This window comes from Anastrepha ludens, chromosome 4 (genome assembly GCF_028408465.1).
Source record: "Anastrepha ludens isolate Willacy chromosome 4, idAnaLude1.1, whole genome shotgun sequence".
Taxonomy (NCBI): domain Eukaryota; kingdom Metazoa; phylum Arthropoda; class Insecta; order Diptera; family Tephritidae; genus Anastrepha; species Anastrepha ludens.
Window position 1 is genome coordinate 35,941,950 of NC_071500.1, and position 22,170 is coordinate 35,964,119.

General features: G+C 36.0%; 1 protein-coding gene across 1 annotated transcript in view; it reads left to right on the forward strand.

Moving 5' to 3' along the window:
- Positions 1 to 21,602, forward strand: part of LOC128861642 (uncharacterized) — a 150,675-nt gene extending 129,073 nt beyond the window's left edge. The window contains exons 3-7 of the mRNA XM_054099927.1: positions 12,784 to 13,144; positions 13,204 to 14,040; positions 16,515 to 16,663; positions 19,021 to 19,804; positions 20,231 to 21,602. Coding sequence (XP_053955902.1) covers positions 13,066 to 13,144; positions 13,204 to 14,040; positions 16,515 to 16,663; positions 19,021 to 19,804; positions 20,231 to 20,580 — 2,199 coding nt within the window. The 5' untranslated portion in view covers positions 12,784 to 13,065 and the 3' untranslated portion in view covers positions 20,581 to 21,602. The remainder of the gene's footprint in view (positions 1 to 12,783; positions 13,145 to 13,203; positions 14,041 to 16,514; positions 16,664 to 19,020; positions 19,805 to 20,230) is intronic.
- Positions 21,603 to 22,170: the final 568 nt, after the last annotated feature.

The following is a 22,170-nucleotide window of genomic DNA, read 5'->3' on the forward strand; positions in this document are numbered from 1 at the left end:
GACTTCCACGGCTGATTTTAGAGTAACCCAATTTTTTAGTACATTTTCGCAAGTTTCACACTTTTTTCGCTCTCACGGCAACTTCAACTCTTGTTTTATGCTCTTGAATCGTCTCCAGATGGTTGGCGTAATATTTATCCGCTTCACAGGAAATGGCCTATTGAAGTCAAATTGCTGCTTGCAGGCATTAATTGACATCACCCCTGAGTATTCGATTTTCAAAGGTTCTAGAAAATTTTTAATATTTTCAAATTTTGTTTAAGTGAATGGTGACTTATTTTATAGATTTCTAATCATAAATAATATTTAACACACCATGGATGCTCTTTTAAGTTGAAAAAATTAATTGCCAAAATTCCAAACGCTGTCCCACTGTACACTGTAAGTGGATTGCAAATTTATATTTTACATACTTCAGCGAAGGATTTGGAAGAAACAATAGGTATTAACCTCCTCATTGATTCATTGATAAGATAACTTGCCATTACGACTACTACTACTAATGAAAATGATGAGAGCTGGATTTTAATTTTGTTTCTCCTACATACGAGTTCACATGTAGAGTTTTACACTGGCTTAAGCCTATGGAATTTAGTTAAGTAATTTTATTAAGTTTCAGATAATTAGTTTATTTGTGGGCTAAGAATTAAACTGAAACAATTTTGAAACACAAACTAATAGTTTTGAGTTTGGAAAGTTATGGTACAGAGTTTTTTAAAGTGAAATATCTTCCGTCATTTTTATATTTAAACATTTTTTGTCTTTTTAATATTTTTAGAATATAACACACATTTTAAGAATTTTTATTTTTTATATTTGGTATATTAGAAAAACAATTTTTGTGTTATTTTTTCATTGATATTCAGCTGAGACTATGCTAAGTAATCCTTCAATGTTTCATAGTGGCGCTCCCATAACTTTTTGCGTTTAAGGGGTTGCATATGTATGTCCATCAGCGCCAAAATGCGCTAAAAGAAAAACTGTGTTTAGAAGGGATAACAATAGAAATAAATATACAAAAATTGTATACATTGTTTTTCATTACAAAAACTGGAATATAAAAAATCAATTGAGCCAAAGTACAATAAAATAAAGTTGCTCCACAGTCTGCATCTGCTGGATGTGTAAAAAGTAAAAAAATTGTTGTAAAATAAAGTTGTAGTTAAAGTCTTTCGAGCTGGATCTTTGAATTTCGAAAAATTTTGTAATATAAAGTTTGCGTTTTACATCATAAATATCACATTTTAATTATGTTTATGATAAAAATATCAAAAATCAAATCTATAGCGAAAACACTTTTGAATAATAAAAAAAAACTGCGTCAAAAACTATTAAAAAGTGTATCAGTTATCATGCAGACCGCCCCGCAAAAGGTTGTTTCGAGAAAAACGAGTTTAAACTTTCAAGTGCAAACGAAGGAGAGCTACCTGTGCGCATCAAACTCTCGTCGGGCAGTTACATATTCTACTATAACTATGTATCTATGAGGAATTTTTACCATCGACTTTAACAGGAATACGCCTGAAACTGTATACAGAATAATAATCTTTACAAAAAAAAAAAAAATCGATTTTTTGAAAACTCTGGATGTATGTAACCACTTAATTCAAATACATGCAGCAAAATGTCCTCGATTGTTTTAAACATGTAAGCAATTTTTTTTTAATAGTTTAGAACTATTTTAGTTTTTGAGGAAAATTGTTAATATTATTTTTTTTATTTTTGTGAAATTTGTTTTTTATTTTATAAAAATTTTTCGTTAATATGTTGCTGGGACTATGTATGTTCAGTAATCCCTGAAAGTTTCATGGTGTGCTTCCAATAATTTCTTTATTTGTATTCAACAGTACAGTGGAATGCACCTGTATTTGGCAAGATGAATTGAGTGTCTAAAGTGGTGCCATTAACAGTTGCTTTTCTCGGGATTTTGACGCCGGCTTCCTTCGCAATACAAAACAAACAAAAGCAGGAGAAATTACATGTTTGTGAAAATTCAGAGAATGGCTTGGTAGTGTTGTGATTTGTGAGATTTAAACTAATTAAACTAATGAAAACGAAGTGCCGTGTGTTACATTGTGAAATCATAATTTTTTGCGGAAGACGCCATGGCTAGAAAGTCTGTTGTTTTGTGTATAATATAATTTCTTGTGTCTCATTGTTTCCATTGCTTTCGTCTACTCTCCTTCTTCACAAACAAGTAATTGCCCTTCCTTGTGCTTGTTTATTCATAGGCTCTGACGACACCGCGAATTCGGAAGGCGCAGTCTTGTATTCTATCATTCTTGTACCTTCGGCTCTTCTTATGATTAAACATTTTTTTTTTTTATTAATTTTTGGGATAGAACATCCTTTAAATTTGTCTTTTTTTTGTACAAAATTTTTTTTTTTCTTATTTTGGGAGAACATTTTTTTTTTAATTTTTGAAAAATGTTTTTAAATTTTTTGGAAACAATTTTCTTTTGTTATTTGAGAAAAACAACACCACTAAAATTTTTCTGTGCTAAAAAGTACTGTTTTAGTGAAGCGTACGCACTCGGATATCCTGTCCGTTTGCAAATCGATCAAAGCGGCGTTAGGCATATCAGTAAGCAGATACATGGAATCACTTATCCTATGGTACCCTTCAACTAATTTTTTATATATCATAGAAAAGTGATGAAACACGACCTTATCATGGTTCTAAATTCTTTTGAGTGCACGAGTTTAGTACTAGTGCATTTTCCTACAGGGTATGTATAAATATGCGAACGCTCAATATAATTGTCATTTGGGATATATTAGCATCAATTGAAGTGATGGATATTGCAAAATGCCTGTTAATTGTTGGGAGATGAGAAAATAAAAGTGTCTGAACTATTGTGTAGTACCACAATAGATTCATAAATATATTCAAATATACAAACATTTGTGTGTGCTTTTTTTGTAGAACATTTTATTGGCGCTACATTTTCAATTAGTGTTTATTTTTACTTGTTATCTGGGGCCACATAAATGTTTTATTAACATTTATATGCATTCGGGAGCATATTGATGAGCATACAAACATACATGCATACATATGTGCATACATGCACAGATACATACATACATACACACATACATGCATACATACATACAAACAATCGGCGACAAATGATACCACAATAATATTTTGATCAGTTTTGACAAGTTTGGACTTATATTCTAAATATTCATTATTTTTTTAAAAAGGTATGGTTCATTGCCTAACAAACTCTCGATAAAGCCAGGTCACAAACCAAAAAAAAAAAATATTTTTTTAATTAGAATTTTGAGAAAAGTTATGGCATGCAATTTTACTGCTCATTAAATTTTTGTATAATAAAGTGTAAGTTTGAAATTGCCCAAAAATACTATGGATTCATAAATTTTATAATTTCTTAATTAATTTTGTAATTTTGTTCCTTGACGGCATCGCCCATTTTCTCTATATCGTGATATTGTCAAAAAAAAAAAAAAACAATAATAATAATAAACATTCAAAAAACTAGAAAAAAGTCAAAACTGCTGAAAATATTGACGTGCTATCGTTTTGTCGCGGGTTGTAGGTGTACACATATAACTGCTTGATTGTTAAATTGTGTAATTAAGTTGACACTGACACCCTTTTACATATTCACATTATGTCATCATCATCAACATGACTGATCTAAATTGCTGAAAGTTCTCGACAACAAAACTAAAAAAAAAAAACAACGACAAGTAATAAATATAAAATAATATGGGTTGGTAGTTAATTCTATAACTAAAGGTCGCTATACGAGGATATATGTATATATAAAAGTTGGGCACATAAATAAAGGGTCTGTTGTTTTATAATAAAAAATGTACAAATTTAGATCCTTTCAGGTTTCAATATTTTTATTCAAAATGCAGCTCTTAACGATTATATGTGAAAAATTATATGTGAAATTATGTCTTTTAGTTGTAAAAGGTATAATTGTACAGGTAAAATACGCCAAACAGTCAATTCAGGAATGCCCAATTGTTGAGAACATCTATATATCGATTGATTTTGAAGGCTGCTCAGCAACACTTTGCATCACTACAGCTGCAATATTCTCAACAGAACATCCAGTTTTCTCGAAATTTTTCTGGCAACCTCCAATCAATCTTCTCCATTATATCAACATCTCTGGTTGGCTGTATAAGTAGATATGTGCCTGTTGGAGGTCTCATAATGGTATCAAAACGGTGCTTTAGTGCTTCTTGAGGAGTGCCAGGAGCACTTCAACCATTTCACCTACCTACCCACCTACCGGCAGCCTTTGCATTTTCGACTCATTACACTGTTATTTCCACTAAGGAAATCACGGACTTTTCGTTATGCCGTTCTTAAAGATCAAACCATTTTCATAATAAGCTTGAATAATTTTAACCCGTTGATCTATCGTGTAAAATTGTGCATGTTTCAGGGTGGCAAATGTTAAAGTTGACATACAAATTTTATCGTCTAGAAATTATTCATCACAGGAATCTAGGCGACACTTTTGAAAAACTTTTTACTTGGTAAGCTATTTTTAGAAAACTCCAGAACTGAGTATTTTTACAGCAGACGCGACTAATGTATACACACATGTATACATGCAGCGCACTTAATAATCAATTTACAGCCTATTATTCAAGCCTCTTTTGAAGGCATACAGCCAGATTTATTGCAGAAATTAGTCAAAAATTGTGGACTGATTGAATAGACTAAGTAGCTCATAGCGGTGACGGCCGTATGCCGGGTATCGTATTTAAAAAATAAGTCCCTTAAAACTATATACCAGATTGTAAGTTCATTCTAGCAATATTGATGTTTTGTATATCCTTTTACGTTCTCAAGCTCTTAAAAAACTCTCGATACTTCTAAGCATTGATTACAGAAGATTTGCCCTTTGCCAGTTATTCTTCGATTAAAGCTCTTTTTAGTCAAATTCATTTCAACAATTTTTTTTTATATTATCATTTTAAGAGCTTAAGCTCTTAAAAAACATCCGATATAACCTGCACAGGCTCTAGCCAATAGGGTATCTTCTTCACTTTGGCCTGGGAATATTTTTATTAAATATCGTATCCGAACGGCAGGCATTTTTATGATAGGGATTATATTAACTTAACTTCTACAGAACCCTTTTTCTATTATTTTCGATATAAATTCTGATGAATATCGTACGATTACCTGCGAAAGTGAAATGGTGGATTCTAAAATCTAATGCCGAATAGTTAATGGTTTTTTATGAGAAGATATTTCTTAACATAACTGTACTCAGATGCTTGCCATTGCTTGCTGAGTGCTGATAACTGTTAGCAAAAACATTTTTATATAGTTTTTATGCAATTACTACTTGCGGTAAATTACGCTCAAATCCAAGGGAAGTAAGAAAACGGTTCTTTACTGCTTTAGTACAGTATGCACAATTGATACTGGACAACTTCCCCCACCAAAATTTAAACGAGATCTCTAAAGCTAGAACTTCATACTAAACACTCCAGGCGTGACGAATATCAGCTACAATATATGTAAAGGCGTTGACCGGATGCAAGCTGGGTTCTCCTGGCTTTGAAAACGAGTGTGGCCAAATAGATGCTTTGGGTGGAAACAGAGATGTTAGTCATATTCATGAATACATATTACATTTTTGAACTACAATGTTAATTGGAAGCTATGAAAAGATATTGGGAATGTTAATAGTAAAGATGTAAAAGATAAGACGCCAATCACGCCAACGACGAAAGTCTTGGGTGCGCGAATTATATATAGATCCACAAAACCATGGCCAATTTCAGCTTTATGAGGAACAATGCAATAATGATTTATACAACTATACTTTTCAATAGAATTTATTAAATTTTCTTCAAACATTTTTCGAGATCAAATGTAAATAAACAATTTTTCTAATCTGCCTAAAATTCACAAATAAAGCTAAATCAAATCAAAATAAGTGAATGGGAGAAGTATTTAATTTGCAATGCCAGAAGCGCTATTAAATAGAACATTCAGCTATTTGAAACTTCACCGTGCGTTATAGCGTTTCAAGTAAAGCTGCCATTTGTTCTCATTTCATATATTTTAGTATTGTTTTATTAATTTTTGAGAGTTATAGAAGCCAAGCATGCAAAGCCAGCCTGCATTGGGCTAGCGCTTCTTAACAAACTAAATCTATACACCAGACAATTGGGTTCTAAATCGACGCTTTTACCAACGAACCATCAAATCAACAAAACTAGTTTTCTATCAAATGTTTGCTCAATAAAAATATATATATTCATATTTAGTATCAATTTTTTTATAAAAGAGTAATAAATAAAAAAAATGAAGTAAAAAGTTTCCAACGTATTTTCGTTTCATATCAACAAACAATTTTCTGATTGACTTTCGATTCCGCTTAGCCCCTTGGAATGGAATAATTGGAATCACCGTCTTGTTACCACATTCGATACTGTATTTGGTTCAGCGCCGCTTGCTCTTACTCTTAACTGTGGCGTGGCACTCAATAATGTATAGAATCTCCTCACAGTGGTCCCACTGTAATGCACTCGTATAAACATGAATTTGTATTTATTAATGTAGATTTTTGTAATCTATTTATGTACAGGAGCAAAAATCAGAATTAACTAATTGACTTAAGAGTCAAGCGCTGATTGCCAGGGTTTTCGGCTTATGAGTATGCTTACATACTTATGTTTATTGGGATGGGGTTAAAGTTATGGGAGAAGTAACGATGTAGGAGGGGAATGATTTTTAAGGTGAGTGCTAGAGGTTAGCTAATATGGCTTGTTTAGAGCTTACTGGGCTATATATTTAATCTACTTTGAGAAATGAATTCACAAATTAAGTTAATATGATTGATAGCTTAATAAATCGGTGAGCTTGCAGTTAGGAAGCAGCGCCGTTCTACATTCCTTCCACTTTTGGCAGTAGTCAAGAATATTTATTGTCGACCATTAGCTGCAGTTGCAGTGACATCTGAGCTGTATGTGTGAACATTTAGCAAGTCACCGTGAGTAGATATTGAATAGCCAATCCTAAGTCGTATGTAAGTTTTAAGTTTGACAGGATATGTTAGAGAGTATTCTTATGAAGGTGCTGAAAGGTGTTCCAATTGCTTGCGTAAAATTCATGCAAATGTTCTTGTACCAGCTATTCAATGTCTTTGCGAGTGATATATGGTAATCACTAAAATGTAATAGTTATGGATGGCTTCTTTGGCCCTGTTGTCAGTATACACATTTCCTGGTATCCCAGCGTGACCCAGCCTAATTTTTCCTGACCCACTTGATTTTTGTAATGTTTTTATTGAGTAATAATATATTTCGAATGATTGTTGTTTCGTTTGTGTGATTCTTAAGGGGGAAGTCTACTGTGAATTTTTCAAAAAATCGATTTTTTTTTAATAGCTTAAAAAATACTTTGAACCCTCTTAAATAAGGTACAATATGTGTTACAGCTGGCTAAATTTTTCTTCGTTGAAATTTCGACCTTTTCCCGAAGCGCTCCAAAGCGCGTACCTGCTATACTGAAACTTTAAACGCATTTTTCTCGAAACTAAGTTTTTGTATACGGTGTACACGATATCTCGAGTTCTGATAAATGAATCAGCTTAAAAATTTCATTATATATTCTCTGTAATAGTGTCTCTCGTCTGACATAGGATTTTTTTGATATCGTTATTTGTTAAATTGTTATGAACAATAGTAACATCAATTTTAGGCAAAAAAAAAGAAAAAAATTTCAAGAATTTTTTTTTCAACGCCAAAATTTTTTATCGACATAATCCTACGTCAGACGAGAGTCAATACTATGTATATGATAACAATATTTTGTTTTTTTGTTTTAGATCACCGAAACGTAAGATTTCATGTACACCGTTTAGGCACCTAAGAAAAGCGGACCTGCGCTTGCAGAAGTGCCACAGCGGCCATTTTGAATATTTTGGCTTAAAATTTTTTTTTCAAAAACTTCAATATATAGTAAAGATAAGAGTTTAAATAGATTTTATGTACGAGCAATATTTTGTTAGAAATAAAATCCGGAAAATAAGCCTGTTTTTTCCCTTGTCACAGTAGACTTCCCCCTTAAAAGCGTACAAAGTGGCGCTTTTGAATTATGAATTTTCTCCTCTTCTTTTTAAGAATTATTTAATCAGAATTTAAATGACTACTGTTGCAATAAACAAACCTTTCAAACAGTTATGAAATCAGTATCTACATACATACACACATACGGGTATCTTCATGATTCATGAGATTACATATCAATCTATCCATATAATATACATATTTGTTATTATGTATGATACGAATTAATTCACCATCATTTAACTAACCTCCACCATTTAAAACCACAGCTTTGTGCGCTATTATCTTACATTGCACTTGATTTAATACTCCTATGGTTATATGTACGCACTCACATGTATTTATACGAGTATGTATGTATGTATGTAAGAAAAGTCATTCACTTGCATTTATCCGTTCATTTGACGAATTTGGTTTGAAAATAAGATTAGCACATGCAAGACAAACCATGCAATTATCATTTGTTGTTAGTGTTTGCCTCCATTGCTTCTGCCATTGACACTGACATACAACAGGTGTTGGTAACTTGAGTAAATATCTAATAGTTTCTAACTGCTGTTATACTCGTAAATATATCGCAAACCGCAACTAAGCCTCTTGCTTATATTTGATAGAGTACTCATTGTTTTAATGAAGTCTAGTCAATACCCAGAAATTTGACGGCAATTAAGGTAATTTCCCTATTGTTTGCTTTAACGCTTTTAGTGCTAAATGGTGGCGTTTAAATGACCTTTGTGGTTTATAAATTGATCAAATACGAGAAAATTTGGAAATTATTAAGAATGTATGTAATTAAGTAACTCAAAATACTTGCATTTCTGGGTTATGAAAAGTGAATAGCTGGGTCATACTTATCAGTGACAAAAGCAACTAATATGATGATGCTCTTTAATCACATTCGCCTTTGATAGGCGAAAAGATTTAAGGGGTCCTGATGGTCTAGTGCTCGAAAATTTAGGGTGTTTTCAGGATTTTTTTTACAATGAAAAATTGAAAAACGATATTTAAGTATTTTCGGCTTTTTATTTAAATTCATTTACATACAAAAATAAAAAAAAATGTTTAATTCTAATAATTTTAAAAATTGAGCTGAAGTGGACCCTCCCGAAAAATTTCACCTAAACGGTATGTCCATTTTAGGTCTTCTACTTATCTGGAACACAAAAACCAAAAAAATTATTAATCAGTATGGCTGTAGCTACGTCCCGTACTGGAATAAAAAAAATTGGGCTTTTTTTCAATTTTTTATATTAATAAAAAAAATACGAAATAATTGAAATAATAATATGATTCTAGCCCGGGCGATCACCATTTATGTTGTGAAAAACATTTTAAAATTTCGGACGATTCGGTTGAATACAACACCAGGACAAAAAAAAAGTCGTTTCGAGATAAATGAGTTTAAAGTTTGAGGTACAGGTGCGTGCGTACCGCTCTCTACCTAGTTAAGGGCTGTATAAGCTATAATATTGGTAATTTCCGCATGAAAATTTCCCAGTATATTCTTAAAATACTATACCTTTGAAATATCGTAAAAACAAAAAATTGTTTTCTAGACCATCGGGTCCCCTTAAGCCATGGTTCTCGTCTAATTAATGGTATGGGTACTCGAATGCCAATTCCGCGCATCAGATGTGGGTAAGTAGGTAAGTAGAAATAGCAGTCGGTCTTTAAACCGATTTAGACTGTTGCTGATCTACAGTAGTGTTTACCTGCTACTCCTCCACTTATATACGTGAGGCTATTTGCATAATTCGAGACCCATGATCTAAAGTATCTAACCCTAGTGACATACCTCGCAGGACGGAGAAGATATCTGAAAGACTATTCCTCCTCCTCATTCTTGCAGCTTCTGCAATAGTCGAAATGAAATGGAATTTCCAATATACAAGGTGGCGAAAAAGTGTCTAAATTTTTTTCTGAATCACTTTTTTAAGAAATAACATGAAAATGATTTTAAGTGATGAAAATCTATATTTTCACCTTTACACGCTCCATGCTTGACTGTTTATATGCAGTTATCTAGGTCAGAAATGTCAAATATGTCTGATGTATGACGCCATGTGCAAATATTATAAAATTACAACAAAAAACTATCTTCCGTTAGGGTGATTAACTTCGCGCCACCTTGAATCTTCCTCTATGAAATACCTAATTTAACAAAATATATGTTGTATGTACTGCATATCAAGATTAATTAATAGTAGGCAGCTTTCTTGTTCCCTCTTGACAAAACCGCTTTCTTAGAAAGGCACGAGGTTGCTAACTTTAGAAATTTTTGAGTGGAAATGGAGGAATAGTTAATTTATTGGAAAAACATTTCGTTTCCAATTAGCCTACCTTCACATGAGTGGATGAGTGAAGAAGCTTTTTTCTAAACCAAGAACGCATAAATTAATTAATTATTTACACAAATAAATTCCACAAAAAAAAAGTGCGTGTAGAGTAGTACACATAGCAGAAGTGAAACTTTCAAGGCAGACAAAGAAAGAGGGAGAGAGAGACCCGAGAGAGAACGAGAGAAAGAGAGAGAGAGAGAGAGAGAGAGAGAAAGAAAGAATATATGTCTAAATAAATTTACAGCATTTGCAGAGAATACAAATAGGCAAAATTTACAAAAAACGAAGAAGAGTCGACCGGTGTAGGTAAACGCCGGACACAAACCGTGACAACATCGCGCATTACTCCGTGCCTTTATCACCCGAACAAACGCAGCGATTCCAGGACCACAGCAATGGCACAAATTACCGCAAGGCAATACCAATAAAGTAGAGGAAGAGGAAGGCCTCCTCTGCGTTGGAAAGATCAGGTGGAGAAGAACTTGGCTTCACTTGGTGCGTCCAATTGGCGCCGGTTAGCACGAAAAAGAAACGACTGGAGCGCTTTGTTAAACTATTAACTTAAAAAGAAGAAGAATACCAATAAATCCGACACCAGAATGGATATCACTTCATAGTACGCACTAGCACTAGCCAGGAAACGAAAAGAAGCGCCCAAAAGGAGGCACCAAAAAAAAAAAACGCTACAAAAAATCGGAACCAAAAAATGCGCTAAACAGAGGCAACAAGAAAATATAACGCCAAAAAGTAGGCAGCAAAAATATATTTCCTACAACTTTGCACCAACAAGCAAGCGCCAAAAAGTAGGCAGTGTTATTTCCCACTAGAAATTAGCAACCATAAGGAAAAACTTAGGAAAAATAGCCTAAAGTGTATCTAAGATATATCTAAGGTATAGCTCTCTCTCTCCTTTTCCTCTACGTTATATCTGTTTTCTCTCTCGCGGAACGAAAATGCGCAAAACGTTGCACGACCTTGAAATTTTACTCTCCATTCTCGCTCGTCCATCGATGCCTAAGAAGTTTCATTTCAGAAAAAAATTATTAAAAAAGTCCCCTAAACGTAATAATATTTAACTTAAATAAGTACGGGTATAGGTAGTCAAGTAGGTAGTCATATAAGAAAAATCGTGACTTGGGGTTAAAACTCCGAACGTGCGAAGAAAAAGCATAGTCAAGTTAGGTGTCAGTATGAACAAAATTTGTGTTTAGTCAGTTAAATTTATGATGGATCCACTTCTTTTATGAAATAATTCATTATGACCCTATTTTACTAAGGTAACAAGAAAACAACCGCGCTGTTAGTTCTGGCTTTTCCGAACTGGATAAAGAGGCAAAGCGAATGGGTCTGGTGGTGAACGAGGACAAAACCTCCTGTCAAGAAGAACATTATAGCTTAATAAGAAAATTTAAATTTAAAAATTAATCAACAATTTTTGGAATAAGTCAAACCATTTCTTTCTATTTAAATAAGAAAAAATTGCTACCAGTTTTACCAAAAAGGATTTAATTTTTTCCACTTTCTGCATTCTTCTTATATGCACCCTTTTCTGAGGGAGTGTAAAACTTCTAACGTTACAAGTGAGCAAATCTTTAACAATTGAATCGTGCTTGAGTCTCCTGTCTATGAATGTTTTAAAGGAAATATGAGATAAATTTCAAGTGAACAACAGCGATTGCCTGCTCCCTTGAAAAATTCTCATTTGAACTATTGAGGAAGTAATAAAAATATTTTAACTGCTAGTTCTAATAACATTTTTTTGAAAAAGGCCAAATAAATCTCTTGTGCTTGTAAAACAATTTTTTCGCATATTTTTGCAAATATGCGAAAAAATTGTTACCAGATTTCGTACAAAGTCACTAAAAGGGTAAAAAAATGAATTTGTTTGTGTAATGTTGCTTGCTGTAATAATATTTTTTTATCATAGTATTTCACTGCGCAGCATATAAATTAGTAAAAATTGTGCTGAGCAGAAATGCTTGACCAAAATGTCAAACAATGAAAAATTAATGAAAAACGCTTAAAAATGCAGGTGTTGAATTTGGAATTCCTTTGCGGCAACTTTTTGTGGTTTGCAAATATTGTAAATGAATGAAGGAAAATTTACGATCAATAAAATCAAGCGACGGCTGGCTGTTGCATTTGTATCTATAACTTGTTTTTTGCCTTATTTTCATACATATGTCTGTATGTATGCGTATTTAAACAGACTTTACGAGCGACAAATGAGCTGTAAAAAATGAACTCAAAACGCCACAAAAACTACTGTTGATCGAGAGTGAACATATAACTTATTTTATAACTTATGTAAAAGAATGAAAATCTTATAATTTCTAAACATTTTTTAAAACCCTATTTCCAGGTAGCTTGCAGTCCGAAAAGCCGAACGACTTCGAACACCGAATAATGAACGAAATCCGTCAATGAACATTTGCTTCCGGAGCATATGCGACTGTTGTTTACTAAAAAAAACAAAAACCAACGGATCCTGCCAGCCTTAAGTACTCAAAACCACTGTTAACCAGCCCAGCCTGTTAACTAACTACCAATCACTTAAATTTCTCGTACTTTAAGTCTTCAATAGTAAATTAATTATAAGCAAAAAGTAGCGCCAGAGCAATTTACAAAAACAACACTTACAAAAATGGGTGCAACACGCGAAAAGCCACGCATCAATGTAAGCCTCATCTCGCTCAAAGTGGTGGTGTTTTTTGTCATTAGTGGTGAGTAAAATCAAGAACAAACATTTAACAAATTTTAATTTATCTCATTTACTTCGCAGGCATTACCGTGCTCCATGTGCTACACGCCAACATACCACTCCTGCTCGGCTTGAATTTCAACGAGTATCGTCGCATCAGCATTATTGCGCCATTTGTCTCGATAATCGGTCCACTGATTGCCGGTCCACTCGCCGATCGTTTGGCTGCCAAGAATGCCACCAATTTCGGACGCATTCTTCGCTTCCTCACTGCCCTTTTCCTAGTACTTGCTGCCATCGTGTACGCTTGTCTCTTCGCCATACCCGAAGTGCAAAGAGAGGAGGCGCGTCGTCCGTTGGTTAGCTTCGGTTGTGATTTTAATGGCGCGGTCATATTTCAGGAACGCTGCTCAAAAGAGGCCACCTGCCATCATTGGAACGCGAAGATGGGCAATGTAAATTTGACACGTTGCACCTATACCTGCCAGGATCCCACGAAATATGAGAATATGTATACACCATGGTTTGAAGGTGTACCCACGCCTTTGCCCTCCACGGAGCATAGTTCAGAGTTTGATTATGAAGATGAATCGGTTGCCACATCAACGGAAAGTTTGCGCGTGAAACGTGCAGTTGGCGGTTCGGCTGAGTATGGCGGCGAACTATTGAGCGCTGAGGTCCAACAACGTGCTAGTCGCGCTGCACGTGATGCCGGCGATGCCACGCCTATGAAGATCTATGTAGAGCCACCACATTTGTGCCTCACCCAAAAGACGGACAGTGGGGAGACTGTGGTGAAGAATTGTCATGTTTACACGCACGACACGAATAACATTGTAGTGCATTCAGTTCTACGTGCAGCTGATAGTAACAATGATAATGACACGCACAGCGACGACTGGTGCAAATATCCCTTGGGTGAGTAATTGAGGAGGGGAAGAGGGGAAATATTTTCATACATATACGCTAGTGGACATTACAGAGGTTGATCAAACACGAACCGCGAGAGGTGAAAACCGTAAAGAAAATACAGCAAATCTAATAGATTAGGTTGGGTTGTGGTTGCCGATGGAGAGTGCACAATAGAGAATATGATGGCCAATTTTTTCTAGTATCACATTGAACAATTGGATGTGGTTGAGTTCCTTTTCTCAGTAGCGCTGAGTGCCACAAAATTTGTCCATAAACCGATTTTTTTTTACCAAGAAGTTGAACAATCGTGTGGGGTTTTTAACTCCACGATGCAGCTACTGACTTGTTTACAGTAGCACAGAAAACAAACTATGTGACATATCACGCTGAAATTTGCCATATAAGCTTTTATTGATAACGTCTCGTTCATATTTGAGCAGAAGGTATATATATATATATATATACAATATATATATATATACAATATATATATTATATATAATCGGCGCGTGCACCCTTTTCGGGTGTTTGGCCGAGCTCCTCCTCCTATTTGTGGTGTGCGTCTTGACGTTGTTTCATAAATGGAGGGACCTGCAGTTTCAAGCCGACTCCGAATGGCAGATATTTTTTTTATGAGGAGCTTTTTCATGGCAGAAATACACTCGGAGGTTTGCCATTGTCTGCCGAGGGGCGACCGCTGTTAGAAAAATGTTTTTATTAATTTTGGTGTTTCACCGAGATTCGAACCTACGTTCTCTCTGTGAATTCCGAATCGTATTCACGCACCAACCCATTCGGCTACGGCGCCCGAGTAACAGAAAGGGGTAAATATCTAGGACTTGTATTGGATAGGAAGCTAAATTGGGGGCTCATAGTCGGAGATAGAGCACGAAATCTATGACGGTATTGTACTCTTGCGAAACGCTAATTGGGGCGAAATGGGGGTTGAAACCCAGAAAGATACATTGGGTCTACACAGCAGTGATTAGGCCAATTCTCTACTGTGGTATTGTAATATGGTGGAACGCCTTTAAGAAGGGTGTGTACATCAAAAGAATTGACAAGGTTCAAAGACTAGCATATGTTCTTCTAACCGGTGGGATGTCAACCACACCATCGAAAGCAATATATGCGACATTAAACTTCCTTCCGGTAGATCTGCCGGAAAAATACGAGTACCTCTTAACGAGATGGCTGAGTCATTTCACCTACCCTTGGGAAGGGTTCCTGGCTATTGCGACATTGAGGGTGACTGCAGAGCCGATGAACTAACAAGACTCGGCAAAAAATTGACCGATGAGTACATATACAATGATGTAGGTATGTATATCCTTACAAACATGTAAGCTACTTACCCTTAAGGAAATCGTTAGAGCAGTGAACGAAAGATAGCATAATGAAACCACCTGCAGAATCGCCCGAAAATTGTCTGACTGCCTAATAGGTAGACACGCCCATAGGATGGGTGCGCAAACACAAGACTTCTGCGGAAGTTGTCTAGATGAGGGAGATGTCCGAGATTATTATGTGCCATTGCTCCGCTCTCTCTAGCCGTAGATTTATTATTCTAGGTAGACAATTTTTTAATGAATTGGAAGATCTCAGTTCTGCAGAAGTTACGGATATTCTACAACTTTTGAGAAGCACACACTGGTGCTAAGAGAGATAGGAATAGCTCCCCACGCGTCATCACAATGGGCTATGAGCCTGAGAGTGTCCCACAGCACAACCCCTTAAACCAAATCTAACCTGGCACATTTAAAACTAACGAAGGTTTGCTCGTTTATAAAAGCTACAGAATGGTTTAAAAAGGCACTCTTAGTGTAAGGAAAAGTTCTAGTGGCATCGCAATGGGTCCAAGACTATTCTAAGTGTGCCAATACCACGTGCGGTCACAAGCATAGCTGAAAAACGGTTAAAAAATGTATGTGGACTCAAGAGTAGAGCTCTCGGTTTTTTTTTGTTTTCTTTTTGCTTTGTTTTGTGTTTGCAGAAATCAACCACGGTTGCCCAACTTTTCGTATATACCACATTTATGTACGTATACACAAAATCATATCCGATGGGCTCCTAAAATTTACGAAGGAAAATGCATCCAGGCCACAAGTGCTTTGCAAACACTTTCAATTAGTGACAACAAACAGCCGTGTCAATGTGGTGATTTGTAAACAAGAGTGTCAACTAGCAATCATGTCATCAACTGCTAACCAATCGCCACCTTCATCAATAGCACTCACCTCGTCATTATTCATTCACACACACACATACACACATGTACATATGTAACAAGCAAATATACTTGCTTACAAACGTTCAAGTATATATAATGACAAGCAATTTGCAAGTCTAAAAAGTAACCCACACACACACACACACACACACATGTATATACACTCAAACACATCGAAATTTTGACGATATTCGTACATTACCTGGGCGGCTGCAACTCATTTACACCTCCACTGTTTGTCTCTTTTCAGATGGCTTCCAGTGTAACATACCCACCGCACAGGTTGAATACATGATTGGGCTCAAGAATGGCAGCGCTTGCAAACCGATGATTGAATGTCAAGTGATTGATCCTTACGACAGCAAAGGCAGTGTACTGGCCGATAGTGAATGCATTAAAGTAAGCGATTTACGCCATCATCCCGCTACTCTAACGGCATATGCGAGGGTTGCTATTTACATTTCTGGTCAAATAATGGGAAAAAAATAATATCTATTTCTTTTGTGTTTTTTGTTTGCCCTTTTGTTTAAAAATTCCTTCACACCATATAATAACCGTCGTTACTACGAGTGGGGCGATTCCATTAAAAGCATCCCTTTTCTAGCCTTGGATTTTTTCCTCAACCTCGGAACTGCTTCCGCATTGCTTCCAGGTAGAGATCCAAGATGACGTCTGAAGAAGGACAAATTTATTTACTCACACTGCGTTCAGTGTCACTTGTTTTAAAAAATATACAAGTATGCTTAATGCTCTTCAGCATAAGTTTCCATTTCACGCCTTTTTTTCGGATAATATCCTCCACGAAATTTGTTATTTGTTGTGTGAGTATTTGAATATTAATATCGGAGAAGTATGGTCTTGGAATCCCTGAGATTTTTGCCTCCCATCTGCATTTGCGCTCTTGTGCTAGATGGTCTATAGGAATGGCTCCGCTGATAACTAAAACCGCTGCTTCTGATACTGTTCTGTACGAAGAAACTTTTCTGATAACGCAGGTGCGTTGCACAGATTGTAAAGTTTTTTCCCCACATTGCACCCTTAGCGAATCTACCCATATTTCGTATTCGTATAGAAGAATCAAGTTCTCGCGTCTTTAAAAATTTTCGCTTGCTCTGAGTTGGAGCTCCAAGGTTTGCCATGAACTTACCTAACGTGCCGCTTACCTTGGCAAGGAAAAATTTATATTGGTGCTCGAAAGCGGTTTTATTGCTTGATGCTCTTTTGCATTGAGTTGAACCAACTTTTGACGCACTTTGTCCAGTTCGATTGCGACAACTTTGAAAACATCAACCGCTTTTTCTGGCATCGAAAGTCGTTGGCCCCATAGTTTGCTTTTGATGTGAGTGAAGTCAAAAAGAAGTCATTGGGTGCCAAATAAGGATACTACGGTGCATGGTTCATTAATTCGACGTTTTGGTCAGTCAAAAGCCTTTTTGTCAGCTCGCATTGCCTTGATGAAGGCTGACTCGTCTCGTTTTGTTCTTTATACGAATTTCTCCAAAACATTTGTGCCCAACAAATACCGAAAATGCGGGCGACTATTTGCACAGACGTGCTCCGCGAGCGAACAACTTATGCTGGATTTGACTCCACTTGACAACATCGATTTTTGTCTAGTTTCTGGCCCGTAAGCATAAATCTATGATATGCCATGCGTCTAAATGTTACACACAGCTTTTGATGTACCGAAATTCTAATTTTCCAGCATTTTCTTGCTGCAAACGACTCGAACCTCTTTTTTGTCGTTTTTCAATGGTGTGGGATCCAACGCGAATACGCCTTTTTACCTCAAGGTCGTCATGCGAAAACTTATTGACGCTCATCATACTAAAGCCCAAGGATGTCTCAATGTCACGGTATGCCGCTCAATAATTTCGCGCACAGCATCGATATTTTCTGGCACAACAACTTATTTTAAGCGATCTTACCGGAATTCTTCGGTGAGCGAAGTGCGACGTTGAAAAAATGCATTGTACAAGTATTTTAGGGTGCAAAAGGATGGTGCTTGCTCGTCATATAATAATTTTAGTTTATCGATGCATTTTTGTCCTGTTAGTCTACGTCGAAAATTGTGAAAAACGATCGAATGGTTTTATCCCATTTTTCCTCTGAAATGCATTTTTAAAGCTGCTATAAACAACACTAACATGGCTTACATATCAAAAACATCTTGGCCAAATGCAGCCAGAAGAAAGGCATATACGCTCAATCCAACCCAGATCTATCCTGAGAGGGATCTGGGATGAGGCACAAAAGACCATGACTTCGGTAGGCCGCATAAAGAGCCCATACACATATGTGCATTAGGCCGGGTCGATTTGTGGGGATGCAAAAAAATCGCCCATTGCTCTGTGAAAATCATATTCTAGGGTTCAAAATAAGAAACTTTGTCGAAGGAACCATACCTCTAAAACGAATTCTGATGTCCCCCAATTTGAGTCGAATTTTTTAGTTTCTTTTCTTATGTAAAGGCCAAAAATGGTGATATTTTGATATGATTGTATGGGGGTGGATCGGTTTTTAAATCGCACATTGTGCATCTATATCTACACATCAAAATATTTTGAGCGCATTTTTAATAAAATAGGTCAAACTTTCCCATGGTAATAACACATGTCACCTGACAACACTGGGAGTGGCCAAGACCAGAAATATAAATAGCAAACCTCGTACTCATTTGTCTGCAACATGCCACTTATTTAATCTTTCATTCACACTCTCTCTCTCTCTTTCCCTTATTCCCGCACATATCATAGATTACTGGAGACTTGGATGCCACATTGGGCGGCTACACTGCCATCCGTTTGTTGGGTGATATTTTCGTGTTGGCCGCATTTACACTCCTCAACACCGCCATCGTTATTGCAGTACGCGAAACCTCCGAAGGACGTGGCGAGGTGTGCCGTCAGTATGCCTGGGGTGCTATTGGTTACGTGATCTTCTTTTCCCCCAACTTTTTATTTGGCTTTTCCGATGAATCGAAATATGATGCCACTGTGACGATAGCACTAATCCTTGTCATTGTGTGTCTGCTCATCGGTGCATTAGTGCTGCTCCTTGCCTCGCAAATGCCACTCAGCCCACCAGAGTGGTGGTGGCACACAAAGACAGGCATGTTGGTCTATCCCATGTCGGCAATACGCCGCTATAGCCCTGAAATTTTCTTACTTACTCTTGTTGCCATACTATTTGGCACATTCTGGAGTAGCATTCACAGTTATCTCCGGTGGACATTCAACGATGAGTATGCGGTGACCTATTCCGGTTTGATCTTGGTATTGGTGCTGTTTTTCAATGTGGACAAATTCATCGAATATTGCGGACATTCGAATATCTTTATCGCCGGCTTTGCGGTATTCATCATACGCTTCACTGCGCTGAGCTGCGAAATCACATGGCTGACCCATGTCATGCAGGTTATTGAGCCGGTCGTCATTGGAGCTGTGTGGATAACGATTATACTGTATATGCGACATGCAATGCCCAGGAAGTTGACAGCGACCGGACAGGCAGTGGCTGTGTTGGCCTTTTTCGGCATTGGTAAGTAACTGTGTGCTTGAATTTGTAATGGGTAATGGGAGTAAGGACAACCGGAGTGGCCAAACAACTGGTTTTGGTGGTCGTAGCTAAAACAAATTTGAAGTTGTTGGTGTTCAGAGAGTATTTGAAAATACGTTATTTTTGAACTTTGGTTAAACCTCCATTTTTCATAAGACTGTGAATTGTTTTCTCAACTAACCCCATTTGATTACGCCGATGAACATATTTTTGTTTCTCAAATGCTTTTTGAACACTCGTTGATTTCCAGTGTGTGAACCACCAACAAAGTTATTGACATGCTGACTGACGAAGCATTTCGGTCACAGACTCACTTGCTCTCCTTACATTCGCTAAATTCTCTATATTTATATATTACGTTATTTTTCTCAATCAATTCCTATTTAATTTCTTTTTGTTTTCTTGCAGGCAAAGGTCTGGGCGCCATCATTGGCTTGGCGCGCGACGATAAGGTGCCTCAATCGGGTTCAGAGGAGATCCATCAGTGGCTGGCCATTGCCGCTTGCAGCATTGCAGTCATTTATTTCATCATTTACAATTTGATTTTGGCGCCACGTTGTGCTGCCAAATCGCAGCATATTGAAGAGTTGATTTCCGGTTCGGCATCGCACAACTTCAGCAACGGCACCGGCAATGGAGCAGGCAGCACCGGGCAGGGTAACACCAGCGCTGGTGCGGCGTTGAATGGGAACTCGAATTATTCGCCGCTACGCGTGTACCATAATGAACGAGGGAAGTTGGGACAATTTAGATTTTAAATTCAACTATGCGCTTCGATATACCATACACACACATGCACACATGAAAACAGGTGTACGTGTTCGAAACAGGTTATTTTATATAATTTTAATTAAATTTTTATAAATGTAACTTTTAACTTAATTTTGTTTTTCGTTTTTTGTATTAAATGGGACGAATATTAATTGTAATAATATATTAATACTAAACACACAAAAAAACAAAATTATGTAAACTTCACAAAAACAAATATTAATTAAATAGAGGCAGAAAAATTACGCCACACAATGGGGAGTTTTGGCGTTTGCATGGCAGCGCGTAGAGGTAAATGAAAGTGACGACGTTACGGTTTCAGTAAGATGACTTTTGATGCATCCACAAGCCCACCTTGTCTGTTTATATGTGTGAGATTATTAGCAAAAAAAAAAACAAAAAAAAAAAAAAAACAGTCGTACGACAATCCATTCGGAACAACTATTTCAGATCAGTTTTTAAAACACCAGCCTGCGTGTCGCTACTCTTGTAACAATAAATGTTAATTATAGCCGTAAGCGTAGATTTTGCTAAGGTAACACACTGTAAATTAATAATAAATGTTTTTCACATAATTTTTCAAACAGTCAAAAAAATACAATTACATTAACGAGCCTGCGCAAATTATTGTAAAATAAAATTTTTAATAAAAAGTTTTAATTAAAGATAAGTAATAAATTGCGCAATATCTAAAAAAAAACCGCTATTTACATTTAGTAAATTTAGAGTGTAATAATCAAATTACCGTGAACATATGCAGATATAAGTACACATACATATATTTTTAAACAAATACAAAAAATTATATTTTTATTTATACATAAGAAAATTATTGCACTGAAATGGTGCACGAAATCTAACAAACTCTTTATAGGCGACATTGATTATGATATGTTAAATTTTGCATAAAAAGTTAATACAATTTTAGTGATTTATTAAGCTTGAAAATATGGGCAAGTCATAATTAAACTCGGCACGTGCAAAATAAAAAGTGATTATTTTCAACTAATTACATTACGTCTACAATGTTTGTTGCCGCTATGCAAAAAATAAAAATAAAAACGAATAAAAAACATGAAATAAAAAAACGCACTTTCCGATTTTTTTTATTGCTTAGCAAAAAACATTTTGATGATGTCATCAAATAGATATACAAGTATACAGGGTGAACGATATGAAGTGTTACCAATATCACACTGCTTGTATTTGTAAAATAGCTCATGACATCAACGCCAAAATTGTTCTAATGCCAGTTCAGTATATTGTTTATAAGCCATCAAAATCATTTGCGTCTCAGTTTTGTTGAATTTTTTTTTCTGTGATGGAATTCAAACGCAATAGTGTGATTGCATTATATTTGGCTGGAATATCACAACCAGCCATTGTTCGTGAGCTCAGTCACCTCAAAGTGAATAAAATATTTGTGTATCGCACTATAAAACCTTACAATGATACTGGTAGCATTGCAAAACGCTATGGAGGGGGACCAAAACACCGCAACAACGCCAGAAATGGTTCGGAAAGTGAAAGCTCGACTTGAACGAAATCCACGTCGAAGTGGAAGAAAAATGGCCAAA